The 23041-nt window shown below is 37.7% G+C and overlaps 3 protein-coding genes across 19 annotated transcripts in view; 2 read left to right on the forward strand and 1 right to left on the reverse strand.

Moving 5' to 3' along the window:
* The window catches only part of NAPEPLD (N-acyl phosphatidylethanolamine phospholipase D), a 23352-nt gene extending 21239 nt beyond the window's left edge, over nucleotides 1-2113 (forward strand). For all 5 annotated transcript variants that reach the window (XM_042792866.1, XM_042792864.1, XM_042792865.1 and 2 more), the window contains one exon: nucleotides 995-2113. In XM_042792866.1, the coding sequence (XP_042648800.1) occupies nucleotides 995-1120 (126 nt within the window). In that variant the 3' untranslated portion in view covers nucleotides 1121-2113. The remainder of the gene's footprint in view (nucleotides 1-994) is intronic.
* Nucleotides 1414-13021, reverse strand: ARMC10 (armadillo repeat containing 10). Of its 6 annotated transcripts, none has more exons than XM_032996315.2 (6): nucleotides 13000-13021; nucleotides 10631-10776; nucleotides 9331-9465; nucleotides 7836-8012; nucleotides 6681-6752; nucleotides 1414-5417 (listed from the first exon to the last, which is right to left on the reverse strand). In XM_032996315.2, the coding sequence occupies exons 2-6, from the start codon at nucleotides 10745-10747 to the stop codon at nucleotides 5163-5165; spliced, it is 756 nt and encodes a 251-aa protein (XP_032852206.2). In that variant the 5' UTR covers nucleotides 10748-10776; nucleotides 13000-13021; the 3' UTR covers nucleotides 1414-5162. The 6 variants fall into 6 exon arrangements, with proteins under 6 accessions (XP_032852206.2, XP_032852209.2, XP_042648805.1 ...); XM_032996318.2 differs by lacking the exon at nucleotides 13000-13021 and adding an exon at nucleotides 12863-12993; XM_042792871.1 differs by lacking the exon at nucleotides 13000-13021 and adding an exon at nucleotides 12570-12766 and having other exon boundaries at nucleotides 10631-10777.
* The window catches only part of FBXL13 (F-box and leucine rich repeat protein 13), a 94088-nt gene continuing 83543 nt past the window's right edge, over nucleotides 12497-23041 (forward strand). For 3 of the 8 annotated variants that reach the window (XM_032996303.2, XM_032996307.2, XM_032996306.2), the window contains exons 1-3: nucleotides 12818-12895; nucleotides 19263-19366; nucleotides 21962-22055. In XM_032996303.2, coding sequence (XP_032852194.2) covers nucleotides 12821-12895; nucleotides 19263-19366; nucleotides 21962-22055 — 273 coding nt within the window. In that variant the 5' untranslated portion in view covers nucleotides 12818-12820. Of the gene's footprint in view, nucleotides 12549-12817; nucleotides 12896-13028; nucleotides 13350-17974; nucleotides 18019-19262; nucleotides 19367-21061; nucleotides 21221-21961; nucleotides 22056-23041 lie in introns of those variants that run through there. The other 5 variants (XM_042792861.1, XM_042792862.1, XM_042792863.1 and 2 more) reach the window with 5 other exon arrangements.

Below are 23041 nucleotides of genomic sequence, written 5' to 3' on the forward strand. Positions count from 1 at the left end.
ATGAAAGGTGCGTACACGCAACAATAAAAGTAAGCTCAGCAGTGCATCACTTGGAGACAGTAAGAATTGCATGCCTGTAGGTCAGTATAGCATTTATTAATCACATCTGTCTTGTAAATAAATTGAATAGTATTTTTAATAGTTGATTCATAGTTAAACACCAGCAAGGATATGAAAAACTGAGTTACTCCGAGTTGCTGACTTTTAAAAACATTTTTTTTTATTCCCTCCACCCTAGTCCCCAGTTCTAATCAGGAGGTTATCCAGGTCCCTTCACAGTAGCTAAAAATGCATTGAAAGGGAAGTATGTACATCTACCTTGCTACACCTTGCCTGGTAGCTGTTTTTCAACTTTGTTTCTTTGCATTGGTTGCACTACTTTATCTTATAATTCAGTCCTGATGCTATTATCTATGTTCACTAGATATGTTTTCTTTGACTTGGACATAATATTTTCTATCCATGATGCTTCCAACAAGCTGCATCATTAGTGCCCACAGTACAAGTGCTACTGTGCATTTAGAAGCACAAAAAAAATGGATGCTTTCTCCCTGATGCTGCCTTTTCTGAAATGTAACAAATATGAAGTAACTTCAGGGGGACCTCATTGAAGTGGCGCTAGTTTTTAAACAGCAAAGCTGACAACTTTGTTTTACTGAATGAGAGAACGCGCCACCTGCTGACCTGCCAGCACTTCCTCCTCTCACCCCATTTTTGCTTCTAAAGGAGCTAGTTCAATACATTGAAGATGACAGAATTTTGGATGATAAGCTGTGCCTTGCTAGTTACTCTACAACTGTAAATCAGTATTCTTATCGTTGAAAAACTGCAAATGAAACCAAACATTTTAATTGGACAAATAACTTTCCCCCCTCCCCCTCTCTTTAGATAATGTTTAAAATGTAAACTATTTCTTGTTTAGGGCAGTGATACTCTTTCTTTCCTCCAATGCTGCAATGGTATTTTTACCCTCATATTATTCTTATTTTTCCAGTATTACTTGGATCCTCCAGTTAAACTGAACGAAGCTCTTGAAAGATACGGCTTGAAAAAAGAAGACTTCTTTGTCTTAAACCATGGAGAATCACGGGAGTTGAGCACAAATGATGGGTTTGAATAATGAAACAGTAGCAGTTCCTTGGAAGCCCTGTTTGATTTGAAGTAGTAATTAATGCTACAAATATTAATATGATGTACTTACAAAGTAGATATTTTGGAGTGAATTGGATTTGCAGACGCCAGGTTTGCCAGTTTCAGAACTAAAACTTGCATACCAACTTCATCATAAATTTTGCTAGTTATATTGTTTATAAATTTTAAGAGGTGATCTAAAAACTGGGTAAGGTATTGTCTGGGAATAACTTGCAGTTTCAACTCTTATGTACAGAACTGATAATTCACTGTTTTTTACAAAAAATCTCTTCATTTTACCTGCAGCAGCAATAATAACCTCAGCGCAGGACATATTGTTAGAATTAATGGCTGACTTGAATTGGTTGTTGTTAGAGTGTCATCTCCTACTTGTTAGTCATTAATCTTCAGGTTATGCCCTGTGCCTTGATAGCTTCACTGTATGTTTTGTGGGGTGGAGTCTTCCAGTACAGCTGTGTTGTTAAAACACAAGCACAGTAAAATAATTATTTTACTGAGTGCTTTTACATTTTCATATATTGATGAACCACAAAAGCTGAATTTTACAATGATCTAAAGAAACGTGCCTTTTAAAGAGAGAGATAGTTTAATATTGCATCACTGATGTGTAAAACTTACTGCTGGCCAGAGTATCTGCACACTTTCATTGTTCTGTCAGTGTTTTTAAGTTAGGCCTGAATGTGTCTAAAATAACTTTCTTATCAAATGCAGTACATGAAATGGAAGAATCTCTTAACGGCGCTTGTCTTTGCATTGACTCAGCCTATTACTAAGTACTTTTATTTTTTTAAGTGAAAAGTCTTAAGCAAGGGCTGTGATATTTTTCTTATAGCTTCCCTATAATTTTAAAGTTGAATGAGAGATTACAACATTGTTTAGTATTGTAATACTTGGCTAAATGTATCTGTATCAAATTGCCATGCTAATTTATAGAATTAAAGCCTATTGTTGCCAATAAAAAGGGTTGTTATTTTCCTTCATAATTAATTGGCAAATCATTTTTTCATTCATGATTTGTTTTGGTCTATGGGATGCATGTATTTTTTTGGTCTTTTTGTGCATTACGTTTTATGTTTATACTCCATGAAGATAAATTAAAAAAACACACATTATTTCTCTGCAATTTAGACATGAACTTCTGGCAACTAATTAAAACCAGTTAATGAGATTTCATGCTAGACCAAACTGAAGTAACCTTTTAACCCTTGACAGTTATCTTTTAAAAATATGTATCAGGAAATCTTAGAATTCTTGTAGCTCTGAATACCAACAAAGAACAGCACAAGGAGGCAAAGATCAGTTAGTCCAAGTTCATGCTGAGGAAGGGCTCTGGAACAGAGAATTACATTTACATGTAAAAAAGAGTATCTTATATTCTGTTGGTGGGACTCATATTTGACAAACATCAAATTTATTTGAAAAGGTAGTTCTAGTATGGTCTAGATGTATTCACTGGAATTTGCTCAAAGCTGGTTTAAACCTACTTAGTCATTCACTGTTAATTTTGGGAGGGTATTTCAGATGAAATCTCTATTGAGCCTTGTATTTACACAATAGCTTTAATAACAGTTTGGATAATATAATGTGTATAATGTTCATAATATTGTGGAGGACACCAAACTGCAGGACGTTTTGAGTACTTTGAAGGATGTGGTTAAAATTGCAGTTGTTGAGTTTTGGTTTATTTTTTCAAAATCACCAATAGACTATTCTGTGCTTTAGAAAGAAAGAAAGAAACTAAAATACAGAATACCTAGATAGGCAGCCACATAGCAGAGAAATGCTGACTTACAAGGACCCAAGACTAAATGTCAGTGATGGCATACGTTTTGTTTTGGATCTATTAGTTCACAGCATTTGTGTCTAGAATGGTGACTCTTACACTTTGCTCAGTGCTGATAAGATTCCATCTAGGGTGGGGGGGATAAAAAAATTGGACACACTTGCATGAAGACACATCGGACAGCCCTGCATGATTTTAAAACATCTCAACAGCGTTGTTCTATGAAGAAAACATTTAAAAATAAGTCATTCTAGACCAGAAAAAAAAGACTGAGACAATACTGTAACAAGTTTTCATGTGTTTTTAGAAAAGGGAACAATGGTCACTTGTTTCTGTTGGCTATCAAAGCAAAGGATAAGAGATCAACTTTAATTATCAAAAAGATGGTATTTGAAAAACTTGGGTTTGGGTTGGAGAACATGGAGAGGGACTTCTAGACATCTCCATTGCTGAGCTCAAGAAAACACATATTCATCAGATATATCTAGAACAGACTAGTCTAAGTTCTTGTCAGAAGAGAAAGGTGGGACTGGTAAATTCTTGGTGTCTGACCTAGCCTTTGTTTTTCTTTGCTAACGCAAAAGCCGAAATAAAAAATAAATCTACACAAAGTGGCAAAATATTGATTGTAATGTAACTTGCTTATTACAAAATGAGCAGTGGGAAGGAGAAAGGGAAGTTCACTGTCAATGCAGCAATTGTCAGGGTTCTAACTGGGAACCATGCCAACTTCTATTTCTGCCGTAATTGTACTCCTGATGAGTTAAACCCACCTATGCAGATAAATTCGATACATGTAGCTTTACCCCTGTATTGATCAGGGCATAATTATGCTGCATCTTCAAGGTCACATTTTTCTTGCAGTTTTAACTGTTTGCAAAGTCACCTACTGAAAATAAATGTCTATTGCATTACAGAAAGAGAAGAGAGTAATATTTTTATTAAGAGCAGAGTGAGTGTATTAACTTAGAAAGATGAAGCATCTGGTAACAGTTTAGGTAATACTGGTCTCTTAAAAATGGTGCAAGGTAGAAAACTTGTTTTCTAGCCTCTATATCTGACACCTTTTTTAACTTTATGATGCAGTATTCAGGAAGTTTCAGTAGTCTCAGTTTAGTATGAAGTGTTTTCTAGTATGATTTATGTTCATCAATGAAACTTCCTTCAGGTTCTTTTACAATTATATGTATTCTACATCATTTTGAATTAATGATGGACTGATGACTAGAACTTTATGGGGTCTAACTCAACACAAGTACTTACTCGAATGATGCTCTAGTTACAGAGAAAAAGGAGTAAAACCCTCCAAGGAAAGCAGGCTCCAGGGCTGCTACAGAACAGGAAGCTTTTGAAAAAATGCGTATGATACTGCTCTTTTAGACTTTTTTTATAGAGATAAGAACGTTGAATTGCAGTTGCAGATAATCTTTGACTCGTAATATTTTGAAAAATAGGTATGCTTTCCTTGAAGTGACAATTTTAAAGCAAGACAAAGTCCTTTTGATTTTTTTCAAGAGTAGAAAGTAGAAAAAACACAGCTGTGGTTAACTGCACTGCAGTTCAGCTAAATGGAACAGATATACTAAGCCTATAAGAATGTAGTCTTAGAATATATTTTGTGGAGGAGAAAAAACATAGGCTGGGTAACTTTAATATGCAGTTTTAATTGAAAATACTATTTTTGCAGTTAGCCAGTGATAATTTGGTATTTTTTTAATTTAATATTTTCTAAGATTCACCTGGACCCATTTAGTAGGTACCAGATTAACAAAACATAAATGTCTAATCTCTAATTGCTAAATCTTTAATGCATCATTCTATAGAGGTATTTATTCAACGGCTGTAAATATTTAAGACAAGAATCATTTATGACACTGAGCAGAGTATTTTGATTCACTTAGCCATGGAAAATGTTCACTGTACATATGAAAGTTTTCATGTTTTAAACTATTCCTCCCCTTTTGTGTACATGTACCAGCTGTACAGTGGTTTCTCAGCACTAATTTAAACTACTGCTTTTATTTTGCTCAGAAAAAGTGTCTGTTATACTCTATTAAATACATTCCATTTTCTTTTGTAGTAACTGATTTGTGCCTAGTAATATGGTAGTGTTCAGTATTTTGTTGGTTGTTTTATTGTTTGTTTGTTGGTTGGGTTTTTTTAGCATAGCATTTCTAAGATTAGGTATTTTCATCAGGTCAGTCTGTTTTTTTTAAAAAAAAAACCACTATTGTGTTAATATTCTCACAACTTGTTCTTTCACTTCTGGATCAGGATGATGCAACAAACATGCCAGTTTCTGAGCAAATGGGGTAGAGTCCCTGCAGAGTGTAAAGAAAACTGAATCTGCACTGTATTGGTCCTGCATCATGGTGCCATCTTCATTGTTAATGTTCTTCTTCAGGTTTGCTGCAAACACCAGGGCTCTAAGCAGAATGTCTCTGCTTATGCAGTTGTCAAAAAGTAACAGCAATGATGGCACCTAGGATATTAAAGAAATAATCCACATTTAATCACCAGTAGTAAGTACATGTAATTAAATCTAACTTTAAAAAAAAAATTAAAAAAAAAATCTGCACCTAAACCATCTAAACCAGTAACCCTATGAAATACCAGAACACCATATGCTGTGAAAGCATACCAGAAACTTGCACAGCATGCACATTTCTTCTTTAGAAAAGACTGGCTTGTGCATCGCAGGCTAATAAATGCTTTGTAGTTTCAATCTTCAAAATGTGGCTGTCTGGAAAATTCCCATTTGGAAGAGAGGGTTTGCTTTCCTTCTCAATAATGTTGCTTTGCCCTCTGCAGTGATCTGCATATTTTTATGTTAGCACATCCGATAAGCAATAAAAGGATACACTTCTAATAGAAAACTGAATATTTAGCTACCCTAACCTTGTTTTAATAATGAAAAGCCAGTAGTATCTAGACTAGCTTTGCCCGTGGCAGATAGCTCAAGAAGAAAAGCCACTGCATGCTTTAAGAAACTTATTTTGGGAAGGAGGCTGCAGCACCATTCTATTCCCTGACTCTTTGTTTTGGTGTGAGGAGAGATTATAACTGCAATAAGCCTGTATGCCAACGCCAGCAATGGCAAACATCAGATAAAGGTCTCAACGAAGATGTAAGGAAATGCTCAGGGCCAGTACACCTACAGTGCTCAGAGACAAGTTTTGTGGCTGCATTTGAGTAAAGCAGAGGGGATTTCAGTGGAATTGGGTCATCTGAGGTACAGTATGTTAGCTATAGGAATGGCTGGTGAGAAGGATCATTTACAGTATTGATTGTATTTGATGTTTGTTCCTGGTCTTCAATCTAGACACTGACTGCATGTCTGGAAATGAGGTTTTGGGTTGGTTTTTGAAACTTACCAGGGTACCTTATATATATTACATACAAAAGTTCGTGGTACTACCCCTTTGGTGAAAAGGGAAGCTGAGAACAGGTTTCTGCAAGCTGCCACTGATTATCTGGAATGGTACACAGGAAGTACGACCAACTGTCGTGGCCCTCTGATTCCCTCTGCAAGTATGGTACCTGAATTACACTGCACTCTGAAAGAATGCTAGCCTGTGAAAGAATGTACTTCTGGCTACTAATTCTAACCAGGTACTGCCTAAAATACTACTCTGGAATTGCATATATGCTTCTAATACATTAAAATTCTTCCAATGCACGCACCTATGTACACACATATACCTGTGTAACTGCTAAAAATATAATGAAATGGCAAGAACCTTACTTCAGCTCTGAGGAGATGTCTTGTCATGGCTGGGTTTGCAGATAAGTTCACAAGCACTTTCAAAACTTGAATCTGAAATGAGGAACATGCAAGTTCATTGCAAGCTCCAAAACCAGTAAGTACGGCAGCAATGGGCATCAATAATGTCAGTGCTGACTTGGAAAGGAAACGGTAGAATGGGTCAACTAACATCTTGAGTTGCGTGTTTCAGTCTTTGGTATAGGAAAAAACAGAGCTTATGGAGTCACTAGCATGTATGTGCTAATTACAGACATTTTAGAAGCAAATTCAGTTTGACTTAAACAACAAAATAAGGCAAGATCTATAAACAACTCACAGTAGGCAAAATACAGACTATTTTTAAAATATATAGAGGACGGCTAAGTACTCATTTCAAATGTGATCAGAAGCATATACAAATACACCTTTGTACTTTCCTGGACCTTGTGACACTAGTATCTTAACTAAATGCTAGGAAAAGGCCAAGTGCTACTTATTGTACTTAAGTAAAATAGGTCTGCTAAGTTCAGTGGAAATCGTGTTTTGGAGAACTGGTTTTGATTTGATAGAGCAACTGAGTAGACTGATAATGATGGTACTGTGACACCTTGAATAAATGCTGAATTTGGTCCCTACTTGAAGCTTTTCTATTCTTTCACTATTACAGTAATCACAAATAAGCACAATTTCCCATTGCAGTCACTAGGCTTGCAAGAGATGTAATAAGCAGAAGGGAACAGAAATCCATAACTGAAGTTATCACTGCTTGGCATGTTTCCCTAGAGAGATTCATGCACCAGTGAAGCCTTTCACATGTAGATTCTCCTTGCCCTGTGATGCAGCAGCAATGTTTAGTGAGCAGAAGAGAATTCTGGAGTTGCTATAGCAAAGGCATGGGACAACAGCAGTGCACACAGCACTGCTTTGGTACAGCTCTAGCCCTACGGTTCCCCTATCAAGATTCCCTTCCTTCCCTCTTTCTGAATTTACATTGAGAAAGTAATACAGATCCATATTTTGCAGATTTTATGAACTATCTGCTATTAATGAATATTTGATTTTCTAAGCACAGTCTAAACCATTTAACAAAACAGTAAAAGAAGAAGCAAGTAAAGCAGCTTCGTAAATGGTTTGTAACAATATACTACTCTGTACCTGTGTCCTTTCAGTTCCTTCTGAAAGCAAATGAAGAAAGCATGGAATTGAGTTTATCATCTTATGGTGGTAGTCACTGGTAACAGACATATTTGTCAACAATCTGAGTCCAGCTAGCTGCAGATCAGAATTCAGGGGAGCTGACTCAACATCTCTACAAACTTGTGCAATATATACCTGGGGAAAAAGGGAAAGCGATAAAAAGAGACGACACTTTTTTATACAAGCAGATTTTCTATTCACAAATAGTATCAGTGGCCTAGCTACAGTAGCGTAAATACTTCTTGAACACTGCTGGCTGAATGCACAGCCTGATCAAGGTTCTTACAAAAGGACTTGTTTCCATCTTGTTTTGAATATATTCAAACATTCTATTGGCATGATAGAAGCAGATGTTACAGCGTTATGCTCACTAACCTTTCTGAACCATAAACTGCTCTGAAAACCTAAATTGCTTTGACTCCGTCTCAGAAGTGCTACAGTTGCTTTAAGGAGTTATTTAAAAAATAATCACTTACAGCAACTAACATCTTAAATGTTGAGAACGAGCTAAGGACAAGTCTTGGAATGAAATCTATCCTTCCAACCATGTGGCCTATCCACTGCAGTACTCCTCAGGAACAGTGATGATAACTGACACTAACAACTATTATTTACCAAATTTTCTTCTGGATGACAGTATACAATGAATCTTGGTTTTGAGTCTTAACTAAGAAAATAATTACTTTGCATTTACCCAAGGAGTTGTTTTCTACCTATATGCCTGTATAAATATTTGCTATTGGCAAGCACTACTTTAAAAAAAAATTGCTCAGTGCTAAAGATGCTGCCAACTACCATGTACAGTCAAACTGCCTTTTTATCAAGCTAATGGAAAACTAGTAAAAATCTTTAAATCTGCATCAGCTCACTGCTTGGCCACTTCTTCATCGATTGCTTAATGTCAAAAGTGGATGCTTTTTTGATGGTTGGACCTTTCACATCCATAGCATCTACTATATTTACCAGCAGGACTTGTTACTATTTTTACACACCGTTCTTCTAAGATGAAAGTATCACCCTGAAAAATTGGGTTCCTACTATCCCAGGGGATCAATTATTGTTTTTGTCTCCCTTGCCTAAGGAGTCATGCTAAATTCAGTCTGCAATCCAACTTATTAAACAACCACTCCTGATGTTCTAGGCGTGTTTGGAAATATCTTGCCTCACATAATTTTAAACTTAGCAGCACAATCTCTGTTTGACAGCCTTTGGTGAAAGCTGAACACAAACTGCCTGGTTTTCTAATTGTCTTTTAAAAAAAGTTGTCAGTGTTGCAATGCATTTTTAAGTTATTCTTTTGGCCTTGGGACACACATATCATCCAAATCTGCTGACTCGTATGTCTAACATTAAAACATTTGCACATCCTGGCTTATATTTAACAAATATGCTGAAAGCCCTGTATTATCTCTTGTGTCTCAATTACTTTGATTTTGCCCTTTAAGAAACCTACCTGTATCTCTTCCTGATTTTTAACATTCATGCTCAAATTATTAAGCGCATTTAGTGCTTTTTCTTTAACTTTGGGAACGCAATCTGAGAGCATCTCTCCAATAACAGAAAGGCCATCCAAATTTCGGATTATATCCTGAAATATAAAACAGATATTTAATTACACTTTTTAAAATTTTTATTAAATTCTGAAGGCTTTCCTCAAAGTTTCCATTTTAATGCAAATGGAACGTGTGAATGAAGTCTTCCAGAGCAGGCTACTCTGTTTAAAGAGAGAGTTTGCAGGTACTGTTTTATTGCTTCCATGGAAATTAAGAATAGTCCTGCTTAGGGCCAAAGTAGCATTTGACATTATTTGACAATGGCACAACACCTTTGCCTTTAAAATCTGGCCTGCAAAGCATGTTTAAAGCATCTTAGATTATAAAGAATCAAAGGTAATTGTTGCATAATGACTTTACAGAATAGCTCAGCCAGGTCACAGTACCTAAAAGTCCTGACTGAACAGAACAAAATTTGAAGATGCAGCTTTATATTATTATGAGAAGAAGTTCTTTATCTTTATTTTCCATTACACTTGATTTCATTTTTTTTAGAAATCTTTCTCACTTAGGCTCTAACTGTCACTGAAAAAACCCATGTATTGTTTTCAAGAAAATGAAAAATGGGCCAATAGAGAATGGGATTCAGTTACTTTCTGTGATTTATATTAAGAAAACAGTTTTGAGAAGCCAGAACAGACAGTTGTCATAAGTACCATACAAAAAGGGAAAAAAAAAAAAAACAAAAAAGTGGGACCCTGGAGGTTAAATCTTTACAAAGGCATGAAAGCCTGCATCCAGCTCAAAGTTTTTCTGCATCATATTTCCAATTGTTTTGGAGAGACCCGAATAGTTGGAACGTTGCTAAGATGTAAATGGCACACAACTTTGTAAAGATAAAAAATTAGTTTAAGTTATCTCAGTAAATTTCAGATCTGATCCTGAAAGTATTTAACCCTTCTCCAATTCAATCCTTTAACATTACATAACTATAAGCAACAAAAAATATATTTACAGCACTTTTAAAATACAGAACTCTGTACAGACTTTATGTTGTACAAACAATAAGCTCAGATAAGTTCTGTGAAGCTGGTAAATTATATTATTTGGGCTAGCAGAAGTTAAGGCATGGACATAAAATGGATTTTCAAACACAAGCTATCCTAGCTCAGTACTGTCACTCTTCAGAAAAAGAGTACCTCTCATCTTCCATACTGACTGGTATTGAAACACTATTGTTTTCAACAGAAAAATACTTACTTGATTTACAGAGAAGGCAGCACTGTTGCTGAGAGTGATTAAAGCTTGCTCTTGAATTAATGAATCATCTGTGACCTGGAGCAAATGAATAAGTTTCTGCAGAGCATCCGCATCCATAGTATGGGTTGACGCTGGAAGACTGTTTTCTGTCAGTGTTTAAAAATTAAATACTTGATACCAAGCTGGAGACATTTCACTTAATTACCACTTACTGTTTTTCACAAAGCTGAGGTTTAGCTCTCAGTTGCAGAATGTGTTGTTCTAAGTTTGGTTGTACCCAACGGTCGTATCATGGCAAAAAGACTGTGTTTTACAACAACAAAAAGACTGTGTTTTACAACAAAACTTCCATCCTTTTTCCCCCCGAGTCCTCTGACCACTTCTTTTCAAAGTAGAAGATAAAAAGAATACATAACATGAGCTTGAGGTATGTTACTTTTTGATTAACCAACAGCAAACCTCCCCTTCAAAATTATTAGGAATATACGCCAAACACATTCATTTTTTATATTGTGTTCCCTGAAATGACATGTGGAAATCTGTCTGGACACTGTAGGAAAACCAAACTCCTGACTTGCAGTCTACTACTTCCAGAAATTATGATAATGATGTTTTGCTAGTACTCTGAGGTCCTTTGGCAAAGTAAGAGCCACAATGTTAAGAACACTGCCAATCATGGCATCACTCAACCGAGGAAGGCTGTTTCTGAGTCAGGGTGATGTTATGGAGTACCTGGCTTCCATAAAAGGGTGACACAAATGCCATCAAAGACTATTTCCAGCCAGGTTGGAGGCAGGACTATTTAGCTAGCTGAACAGCCTTGAGACCCGATCTGTGACTACTGGACTAGTCATAGATGACTTGAGATGACTTTTGAGAAGCTAACCAGTGCTTTATAATTCCACATATTTGCTGCCACCACCTCATCTGGAAAACACCCTAGTAATCTTTGGGGAAAAAAAAAAAAAGGTCAAAGTTAATTATGAAAATCCAAGAGTTAGCTTGAAAAACAAAATCATTTTTTCTCCTCATCTCATCATCTAAACACTTTGTTTGGCTTTGAATTACTGGCGGGAACACAAGTAACTTTAATAACAGCAGCAAATTAGCACATTAAATACACTGATTGAAGGTATGCTTTAGGAGACTTTTAAAAAACCAGGCTTTTCTAAAAATAAACCACGCCTAGAGCTCTTTATAAACGTCGCGTGGCCGTGCGAGGGACGGTAAGCCGTCCCGTGGTGCCCCCTCGCACCGGTAGCGGATCTGCCGCCGAGGCCACCGGCGGGCAACACCCCGGAGCCGCGCTCCGGCGGGGCTGGGGCCGCCCCCGGGCCCCGCCGCGCTCCCCGGGCCCGGCCGCCCCTCACCTGCGGGCGGGCCCCGGGCGGCCCCGGTTGCAGCCCGCTGGCCCCGCCGCCACAGGCAGTAGCAGACGCCCGCCCCGATCACGACCGCCGCCGCTCCCGCCGCCGCCCGCCGCGCCTCCCCCATTTCCCTCGGCCGCCGCCCGCTCTCCCGCCCGCGGAAGCCTCCGCCCCATCCGGCGCGGCCCCGGCCCGGCTTCCTCCTGCGGGGGACTGGCGGCCGCCGAGGCGGCAGCTCTGGGCGTGCTGCAAGGGGCGGGAAGAGAAGCGAACCCACGTAGCGAGGATGCGCTGCAGCTTCTGGTTTGACAGGAAAAAATAACCCGCGCCCCCACGCCAGTCCGACCACCTGCACCCGGTACCGAAACGGGCTTCCTCTCTGGGGAGGCTGCTGCAGCCACGCACCTGGGAGTAAAATAAAAATACACTTTTTAACTATTAAGCTATTTGTGAAGACATAATTGGACCACGCACAACGCCCTCTAAAAACCTAAAGCTCTAACAAAATATAACAATGTATTAAAAATACGCTGAAAACATTTGCCTCGGGGGTATGTATACCTGCTGGCCAACTGCTAGCGCTGTCTGTGCTTGTTCGCTTTAAATACTAACGCAAGGCCACGGTTTCTCAGCTGTGATCTCAGCTGCTGCCCGTTCGGACACCCGACACCTGCAAGGGTGCTGGGCCGCCGCGGTGCAGGACCGGCAGCGCTTAACTCGGCTGCAAACCGGGCTCGGGGGCAGAGCCACGGCGCCGGCGAGGAGATGCGGGCTCCGGGCCCGTTGCTACGCGACCGCCGCCGCAGCCGGGCCCAGCGCCGCCATGGCGTCCCTCCGGACCGCCAGCCCCGAGCTCCGAGCTTACTTTAGCCGCCACAGCCTCCTTGACATCTACGAGGTAACGGCGGCGGAAGCCGCGAAGGCGGGCGACGGGCGCATCGCTGCCCCGCACCGCAGCGAGCAGCGGGACACCGCCGCCATCCCCCCGGACCCCCTGCCCACCCTCAGCTCGCTTTCCGCTTTCTGCGCAGGCGCCGCCGCGGGAGGGCGGGAAGGGCCGTCCGGCGCCATGGCAGCGCCCGCTGGGCGCACGTCGCCCGGCGGGGTCCGGGAGGCATCTCCCTCAGCCGCCCCCTTCTTCCCGCCCCGCGGCCGGGCGTCCTCGCTGGTCGGCAGCCTGGTCCCCGCTGGAGCCGGTGGGACCACAGACTCCCCCGGTAGCCTCCGCGTCAGGGAGGTGACACCCCCGGGTCCCCTTTACCCCTCAGCAGTGACCCGGTACCGGCTTGTTGGATCCCTCAGCGTTGGCCAGGGTGTTTCACGCCCGTAACGCCGCGTTCTGCTCGTGTGTGGTGTGTTTTTGTTCTGCTCCTTTTGTTAATAGTTTGCTTCCTAATAGTTAGCATCAAACAAGTAATGAAAACTTTAGAAGCAAGATGGAACAAGGTGATTCTGCTTAATCCATGTTGAAACTCAAACGATGATTGAAACGATGGCAAATGCAGTGAGGTGCATTGGCAATTTCCCTAGATTTGCTGAAGTTCTTCAGGTTTAATTACAGAAGTACTTCTAGATTTAAGCTGGATGCTTCCCTCCTCCCTAAGCACTGTGGCTGCCATTTGTAGTTTATAATGACCTGACAAAGATAAAGATGGCAGTGGACCATGTTTCAGGTATTGATGGATTAAGTATTTATTGACCTAGAAGTAAATAAGCTTCCATGAAATGTTAGAGTAAAACTTTTGCCTCTAGGATTCTTACTTGATTCTCTATTTATTTAGTTTAATCCATGTTTGTCACATTCACCTCTGCCTGTTTGAAAATGTGCAGCAGCTGTTTTCAGTTTCCTTGAAACAAAAGAAGGCACAATGCATGAATACAAGTTTAAGAGGCATCCTGATACTTCTAAGCTACCAAAAATAGACCCCATCTGCAAGCAGCTATTACAGCCAGGATTTCCATGGAAACATTAATAAAGAAATCTTGAACCAATTAGAATAATTAGAGAGTAGTGCTGTCATGTAGACTGAGTACCTGTCCTGAGAGTCTGTCTTGATCATTCTTTAAGCACAGAAAAACATAAGATGTATCTGTGTGAAGTGTATTTCTTGATTCAGCACTTCAAAAATAGTTCATATCTACATTTCCAAGCAAAAGTTATAAATACCTTTATAGCAACAGTGACATTAAGTTAATAAGCTAAAAATGAAAGAGTTAAGATTAAAAAAACATTTAAAAATTAGCCCATGTAAGATCTTTTTATTGTTTTTTTCTTATTTCTTATAGGTTGATGCTTGTTGATATCTAGCCATACTTCTTATTTAATTTTATTACATTTTAATTTCTTTATGAAGTTACAGTATGCTTGATGTGAAGATAAATGAGATTATACTGGTCCCTGTATTAAGGAACATCAAAGCTAAACTGAGACCTATGAATATTTATACACATATTCTCAAACTTAAGGATATAGAGTTACAAAGTGGCCATTTGCTAAAGTCTTTTTATGATTAGGTTGTGGTTTGGACATGGTCCCAACACGGTTGGAGCCCAAATAACGTGTGTCCAAATAATGTGGGATTCCCTGCTGTGTCTGAGTGTTTAATTCCTGTTTTATTTCTCCCTTTCAGTTCTCATCCAGATTTACTTTTAAACAGGTTTCATAAAAAGTTAAGCAGACTGGAATCCTACAAACACACTATGTGTATGACAACTTTCACTGTTGTTAGTAGCTCAATTCTTACAGTGTTAGAATTTAATATGGATGCAGAGCTTGCTTAAGATTTTTCTGCTGTATGACCCAAGTTAATTTTGCAATGACAGGTAAATGGCTAAACTGGTAGGAAGAGGAATGGGGTAATGGCTGGAAGAGAGAAGCCTTTGGGAGAAGCCAGGCTTTCTACTCTGGGTTAAGGAAGGCTGAAGCTCATGGCCAGTCCTGGCCTCATTACATGTTTTGCACACCTTTCTCTTTGTCTCCTCTTCACCTCACGGGAATAGCAGCAGCAGCACACCAGACTTTCTGGGTCTCTGGAATAGACAAAGTTGACAACCGCTTTGTCACTGTTTTGCATCAGTTTTGTTACCGTTGTTAATTTGCTGCTTTGGGCTGCTGCCCACCTTCCTGGGGATGGCAGGCTTTCACTCTCTTTCCAAAATGCATCTGGTTTTAGAGTGTAGCCTCTAATTGCAGGTAGATATGAAATAATAATACTTAATATTTATAACTGCATTGACATTGAAGCAAGATGTTGTGGAATAAAATGTATAAATGGTAATATAATTTGAATATACAGTGAACAGCACATCTTCAGCACTGGAACCATGAGGCTGGGAAATAACACATTTGTAGCAACAAATTGAAATAACAAAATCTATTTCTTGGTAAATTTATTTTTAAAATATTGATCTCTCATACTACCACTTGCAGTAGTCATCACTGTAATGCTTAGAAACCTAGGTAATGACTCAGTATATTATGTTGTGCTAGGTGCTGTACATTTATTAAAAGATGTTCCCTACCCAAGTACCTTACAAGCTGATGGTGAGTCAGCAAATGGACAGAAGAAACACAATGGGCATGAACACAAAGACATAGTAAGGTCATTATTTTTGAGCAGGGAAAGGCAGTAGTTACAACGCATCAAAACCAGCCATGGTCAAGGGCTTTTATCAAAGTTTCACAGAAAAGAGAGTATTTTGTGGAGCCTATTTAGTTCATTTTTTTGATACTGAACAGGAAAACATACAATCTCTTGATTTTAGTAGGTGCTTCTGGAAAAGCACTGGACATTATGAGGGTTTGCAAGAAAACAACAGGAGTTGTTAACAAAACGACATCTGGCATCTACTGATTCTGGATAGCTTAGGGCGTTTGGGAGGATCATTAAGCTTAAAGCTTGTTATATCTCTAATAAACTATTGGGTAGGTGCTGTGTTGATTTGTCCAGGACTAGGAGTAAGAGAAAATGATTAAAATATACCACTGTTAAGAATTTTTTTGTAAGAATGAATATATTTTATTTAGGTCACATGATTTTTGAGTCATAGAACTTAGACCTTGAAACATTTGGCTCTGGAAAACTTTATAGACAATACATGGATGTTTCTTCATCCTCTTAGGGAATATTTTCTAAGGCACAGCTGGTAGTCATCATCCATGTCACCCAGTCATGCTGTCTATTTGGTGTTGGAAATAAACGGAAGTTACTGTTTAGAAAATGTCTGTTAATGTCAACAAAACTATCACTCTGTGTACTGAGGTCATTTCAGTGATGAAAAAATGTTAGAGCTGAAGAGTTCATAAAACTTATTGGATATCAGTATCAAATGTTTTATTCAGATGATGAGTATGCTGATTCTCAATAGCTCTCATTCACATATAAATAAGGAATAAGAATATATATATGCAGGTATGTGTGCATTTTTAACAGTTGCTAAATGTACACAGGAAGGGAGGCTAAAAATGGTTCCTCCATTACTGAGCTTTAAACTGAATGCTGCATGTTTTTAGGACTTTTCCTCTGTGAACTTTTAAACAACAGATGATCTTTTTCAGATCGATTAATAAAGCAGTTTGTTTAAAAACCTGATTTAAATATTTAATTCTAGCCTGATAACTTAGTTGCCCTATAGCGATTTTATTTGTTTGCTTGTTTAATACTTGTTTGGTTGTTGGTTAGCTGGGGGTTGTGATGATATGTGACTAGTTACTATTTGAGATAATGAGTATACTTTTAGTTGTTCAATGTTCTGAGTAAATACAATTTATAGGTTGAAAAAAATTGTCAATGGACTCTTTCAGATTGTTGAGAATCTTATAGAAGTCCAATAGAAATAGCCAAACTTGTATAGATTTGGCTTAATTGTTTTTGGTTTTACACCTAGCCCTAGAATCACTGAAAGGTACCTGAATGAGAATTTAAAGATCAGGTGTTACAATTCCTTACTTACTTAAGTTTTGTAAAGGAATTCTTAGATGTTAAACAGGGGCCTTGCACTCCAGTATATGGTTGGATAGTTTGGATTTCCTGTGTTGGAGACTTTTCAGAACATCCAAAGGAAAAAAAGTTGGTTTTGTTTGTTTGAAAATTGGGGGGGGCAGGAAATGTCATTCATATGGCAGATACGTACTGGCTTAGTCCAGCAGAGGGAGTAGCTGACCTACGTTGGGATTGGCTTTGGGTAATTTGTCCATAGGAAAAATGGTGATGAAAGCCTTCTAACTGTATATTATTTAAAATTATATGTCATTAATTACAATCATAAGTGATGAATTTATAATATTTTCTTAATATAGTCAACCATCAAGATATACTTTGCAAATTACATTTTTGTTAAGATTGAAGAGATGCTAAGGTTGGAATCAGTGTGTTGATTCGTGTTATAAATATTCAGGGTGTCTAAACTGAAGACAGTTGCCTTCATTCTGTCTGTTCATAAAGGAATACTTTTCTTCACCTTTACATACTGGTCTTAACTTAGAATCATAGAATCATGGAACAGTTTGTGCTGGAAGGAACCTTCAAAGATCGTCTAGTGCAACCACCCTGCTGTTGACAGGGTCATCTTTCACTAGGTCGGGTTGCTCAGAGTCCCATCCAGCCTGACTTTGAACACTTCCAATGGTGGGGCATTCCCAGCTTCTGTTCAACAACCTTCAGATATCCCTTCCAATTTACGTTATTGTCTGGTTCTGTTTCTGCATAGTATTCTGATCAGCATGTGGAAGACCTCTCTAGCATGCAAGAGTTCCCAGACCACTCCCCCTACCTGCCTGCCCAGCTGTCTGCCTCCTCAGAGTGAGGGCCACTTGACAGGGTGCCTGTTCTTGCCTCTGTGCTGTGCATGGCTGTTGCTCTATATCCATAGCATGGTTTTGATTTAGAGCTTTCCTCTTTTCCCTTGTCCTCCCACCATGCTTCCTGAAAAGGATTCAAGCAGATGCTCCACATTAATTTAATAATAGCAAGAGGCCATGTCTTCAAAGGGAAGTAGGATTGCATCATTTGAGTTTGTACAGTGAGTAAACTATTATATTACTCTGTTGTCTTGATCCATCAAACATGTAGCAGTTGCTTCAGATATTTCCTGGTTTTAAAAGTTAGTTTTATATTGATATAGTCCAGTTGTATTATAGTAATAACAAGTCAGAATCAATATGGATGTTAGAAAATTAAGAAAGTATTTCTACCCACTGAATGCATAGGTGAAAGGCCATGGTTTGGGAAAACTAAATGTAAGTGGATGGTGAAATTGCATAGCCAGAATTTTGGTGATGACCTTATAGAGGCCTGAGCATACTCTGAACGGCAAAATGTAGATGTGTACTGTCCAGCTGCACCATGGAGAGTGGTGGTAGTGAAAAGTGGGTGGAGGCAAAGAAAAACAATTCTCTAAGAGTCAAGGCTGAAAGAAAATCTAAAATCTCAGATGTTTGTGATAACTAATGAAAGCTTTTTTCCTTACAACAGAGGGAAATATAAACAAGAGTGTGTGTGTGTCACAGGACAGCATCTTTTGCATTAACATAGATTAATGTCTAGTTAGAGATACACAGTCATGTTCTGAAACTTTTACCAGGCACAAAAAAATATAGTTTATGATTTCCATTAAATATTCACTTAAATAACTGCATTTTGCCCATATACTTTTAAAAATCAATATGCTTTGGATGTTCTTGCTGTTCTTGGAGCTCACAATCCAAAATTAAATGATCTTCAGCTAAAGGACAAATGAGGAAAATAGTTCATCAGTTATAGTGCATTATTACTTAAAGATAATGCAAAGTAGTGTGACAACAAAATCCTGAAAAGCTGATCTTTTTTTTAAACGGCATTTGGATCTCAATACTAGTTACAAGATCAATTTCTGGTCATGCTTTCCATTTACTACACAGGATTAATCTTGTTTTAAATTCTAGTTTTCATTAAGTAAATAAAATTATCCAATCTTCTATATATTCATTCTTTAATGCACATTAAAAGCAATGAAATTCTTAGTAGGAATTGTTAAAGAAATACCACATATTTTATTACTAGCCTAAACCCAGTGCTTTGAAGTCTAACAATTGAAATCTGCTGATACATGCAATACTACCTTTAAAAATTGAATGAAAGGGAAGGTAAGGGATGAAAAGATAATGCCTCTCTTTCTTACCATATTTTAAAAGATGACAGTAAACATCTATTTATTTTAACAGTTGCATATCTAGATGTTACTTTGCTATTAAGACAAAGGCATTAATTTTCAGTTTCTTTTTGCAGGTGTTGCTTTGTGGTGTGATTGTTATGCGTCCAGAAGATCCACTTACATTTCTAGAAGAAAAGCTCAGAGAAATAATGGAAAAGGGATTAGATGCTGTCTTATGGTACATACTAAATGATTGTGTGTGTGCTGTGCGGTTTATAATATTGAACTTGGGCTTCTAAAACATGCTAATGGCGCAGCATCTACTGTGTAGATTGCAAGTTAAATGTTAATATTGCTTTTTTTGCAAATATTAATGACATATGGTATTACAAATACAATAAGGCAATATCTTCTAAAAACAGAAAAGATTTTTCTTTTGATATCTGTGTTTTTTTGCTTAATGAATATAACCTTTACTTAATGCTCCTCTGTTTAGCTAATATATTAAACACTTTTGTGGTAATCAAAACTGAGGTAGTGTTACTTGTTATAACTTCATTGTCGTCCATGGTATATTTATCTGTATGAACCAGAGATGTGGCCTTACAGCACTGAATTATTAATTGTAGTATTTCTCATTTTTTCTCTTTGTGTTCTTTCACGCTTTTAAGTGAAGTTATCACAGCATGAGATAAAAAAGACTGAGAATTTATTTCTCTTTACACTGGAACTTTAGAAAATATTGTGATTGACTTAAGTGGGAGCAGGCTTTCATCTCTAAAATATGTGCAACTTCTATAGGCTAAAAATACCATCTGAATTTTTAAAAATATGTTTCACAGCAAGTGCTTTTTCTCAGACTTGTTAGTGCTTTTTGCCCACTGATAGAAAAAGAAGCCCTTGATTAATTTATAGTTAGTCTGTAGCTGACAAGAGAGAAGACGCGTATGTGTACTCTTAGCTTACTGTGCAGAAAACAAGACAGAAAGTTTTGCATTAGTTTTGAATATTGTGAAAACATATGTTCTTACCATTTTTTGATGCATGTTCATTACTGTTGGTGCAGCTCCTGGGAAAGTTACTTCCCCCTGTGCATTAATTTGCATATATAATTAAGTAATCTCATGGTTCAGGTGTGTTTCAAGAAAAGTTGTGTTTTATAAGTATGCCATCTTTAAGGTTTATAAATTCCGGTCCATTGAAGGTTTTGAATATGAGGAAAAAAGCTTTGGTTGGTGCAGAGGGAAGAGAAACAGGCTATAATGGTATTTGCATTCACATGAATCACTAAGAAGATGGAGTACCTCTTTTTTTCAGTTGCTGGACTTCATCCGAGAATGCAGTTTCATTTGTAGTTGTGCAATAATCAAACCTGATGTTTTAGGGTGTTATCAGGATTAATCTGCAGGAAAACTTCAAATATTGAGAGGAACTTCTACTGAGATTGGAGTGTAAACAAATAAGAAAAAAGATGAACAAAATTTCATAGCAATAAGGATGCTTGGAGGCAAAATCTCTGATGGGGAGTGAAAGAGCTTTGTACGGGAAGGAGATGGAAAGTGTTAATTCAATATGGCTTAAATTCTGTGTTACATATAAAGTCTATACAATATAATTTTTTAGAGTTCGGGTTAAGTAGGTGTGCTGTCATTGATAAAACTTCTTAGTAGGGGACTGTTCTGTTGAGATACTGAGTTCTGTAAAATGCCTCATCATTGTCAGAAAACTGCAGTGTTCATCACTGGATTAAAACTGACCCCAGAAGATGCTGCTGATCTTTTTAGACAGGACCTAGAAAACCTCAGAGAATGAGAACTGGAAAAAAAGAGGGAAGGCAATATAATGGAGAAAGTCATGGTTAGTGCTAGGAAAATAGGCATCTTCTGCAATGTGAAGAAGCTGTAATTTCAAAGGGCTAGCCAGGGAGGAATTTACCTCACTTTTATATTCTGTGCAATCGTCACTCTCATTGAAGTTTTCCATAGGAGGTGGATAATAAATCCTTAACCTTTGGGCCCACTCAAGCTGAGACCTCTGGACCCACAACCGCTCTGCATGCACTCAGGCTGATTTAAGTACATTGTGGTAGCAGGTAAAATCATTACAGTGGGTGATGCAGATTTGTGACCTTATTGATTGTGTCCTTTCCCTGGGGTTCCCCATGGGGTAACACAGTTCCTCATATCACAATGTGCACCAATGACATGAACCATAACAATGAGGTTTTATTGTTTACTTTACAATATTTATGTCTTTCCTAGAAGTTGAAAACTGACTTGATTTCTCTTTTAATTTTGGCCCTCTGGTAAATGCTTTTCATTTCCATATTTTTTATAAAAGTATAATTCAGCATAGTCTTTTTTGATTTATTTGACACTTGCATTGTGTCTCTATTTTTTTTTTTTTTTTTAATAAAGACAAAAGTTTACCTACCTAGACATAGTATAGCCTACCTGCAACAGCAGGAATCTGCTCCAACTTCTGAAAATTTGAAATAGTTGTTAAGTCAATATTAAGATGAGAAACAAAATAGTGTAATCTGATAGAAATGTCCAAGACAGATATTACATGGACTGTATTAAGCTCTGATGTACACTGTGTTTCAGCATAGCTCTAAGAGTAGCAATAAAACACGATAATTTGTTTTCATACTTTGTAAGCACATGTAAAGAATGGCTGCTATAGGTATTTGTAATGAAAGTGACATAGGTCTTAATCTTTTAATAATAACAATATAATACCATAACATGTAACTGCAATTGATTTGGTACAGAGAACAGAATTTCTTTTGAGGATACTAATATGGTTAATATAGTTTACTTCTCTTTTAAAGGTATAAGTGTATCGATCTGTCTTTACACCCAGAATTAAAGAGGATTTCAGAAACTTACCTGTACACTGTTTTTGGACTAGATGGTGAACAACTGGTAAAAATCATTGAACATTTGCATTAACTCTATGCTGTAAACACATCTGTTAATACAGAATACTCATATTCTGTTTAAAGTTTTCTTATGTTACTTTTCTATAGCTAATTCAAGGAATATGATACTTTGTATTTTTTTCTGTTGATACTGATTTGTATCCAAAAACTGATGTCATCAAAGGTGAGAGCATAGCATCTAGGCTTATGATAGGGAACAAATATTTCCTGTTTCATATTTGGTCACAATTTAAAAAAGAGATCCACATAAATATGAATCTAGTTTCTATAGCATGTTTTTTTCTGTGCATTATTTATTTTTACTTAGGCTGATTCCTAAAATTGCACTTAAACCAATACATCTTGGAAAGTGCTGTCCATGCTAATGATTGATAGTTACAGTTAAATTCATTATTATTGTACATAAGCAATAAGTAGGTAAACATTTTGGTTTTACTGATCTAAAAAAGCTACCTGTAGAGAAGAAAAACTTATTTTAAAATATTCAGGGAAAGAGAAAGTTGCTGTATGAGTCTAAGCAATTTAATAAGTAAGCTGACAGTCAGTGTGACCAGATTTTTCTCTTAGTTACCCCTGTATAACTGTACTCAATTGTGTTTTCTCTTAGTACATCTGTACAGTCAGTTTACTGCAATTTCATTTCAGCTATTGCCTCTTTCACCGACCACTCAAATATTAGTCAGTCTAAAAGTGAAATGGTTGATTTAGACACTATAAATATACAAATGTAACATGAAAATATTTTTGCAAAGAGTACCTAAAGTATTTGCTTAATGTGCTACATTGATGGATACCACTGATCAACAGAAGAGTGGATATGGGGGATGAAAGACTGAATTTCAATTATTGAGCTTTCCCTCCAGCACACATACTAGTTCTGTTTCATATGCTAACAGCTTTTCCTTTAACTTTTGTATGTAAAACCAGAAGCGTAATTCGGTAGCAAAGTACTTCTTACTATACACAGGA

Source organism: Tyto alba, unplaced genomic scaffold (assembly GCF_018691265.1).
Source record: "Tyto alba isolate M040663 unplaced genomic scaffold, T.alba_DEE_v4.0 Super-Scaffold_2, whole genome shotgun sequence".
NCBI classification, from domain to species: Eukaryota; Metazoa; Chordata; class Aves; order Strigiformes; family Tytonidae; genus Tyto; species Tyto alba.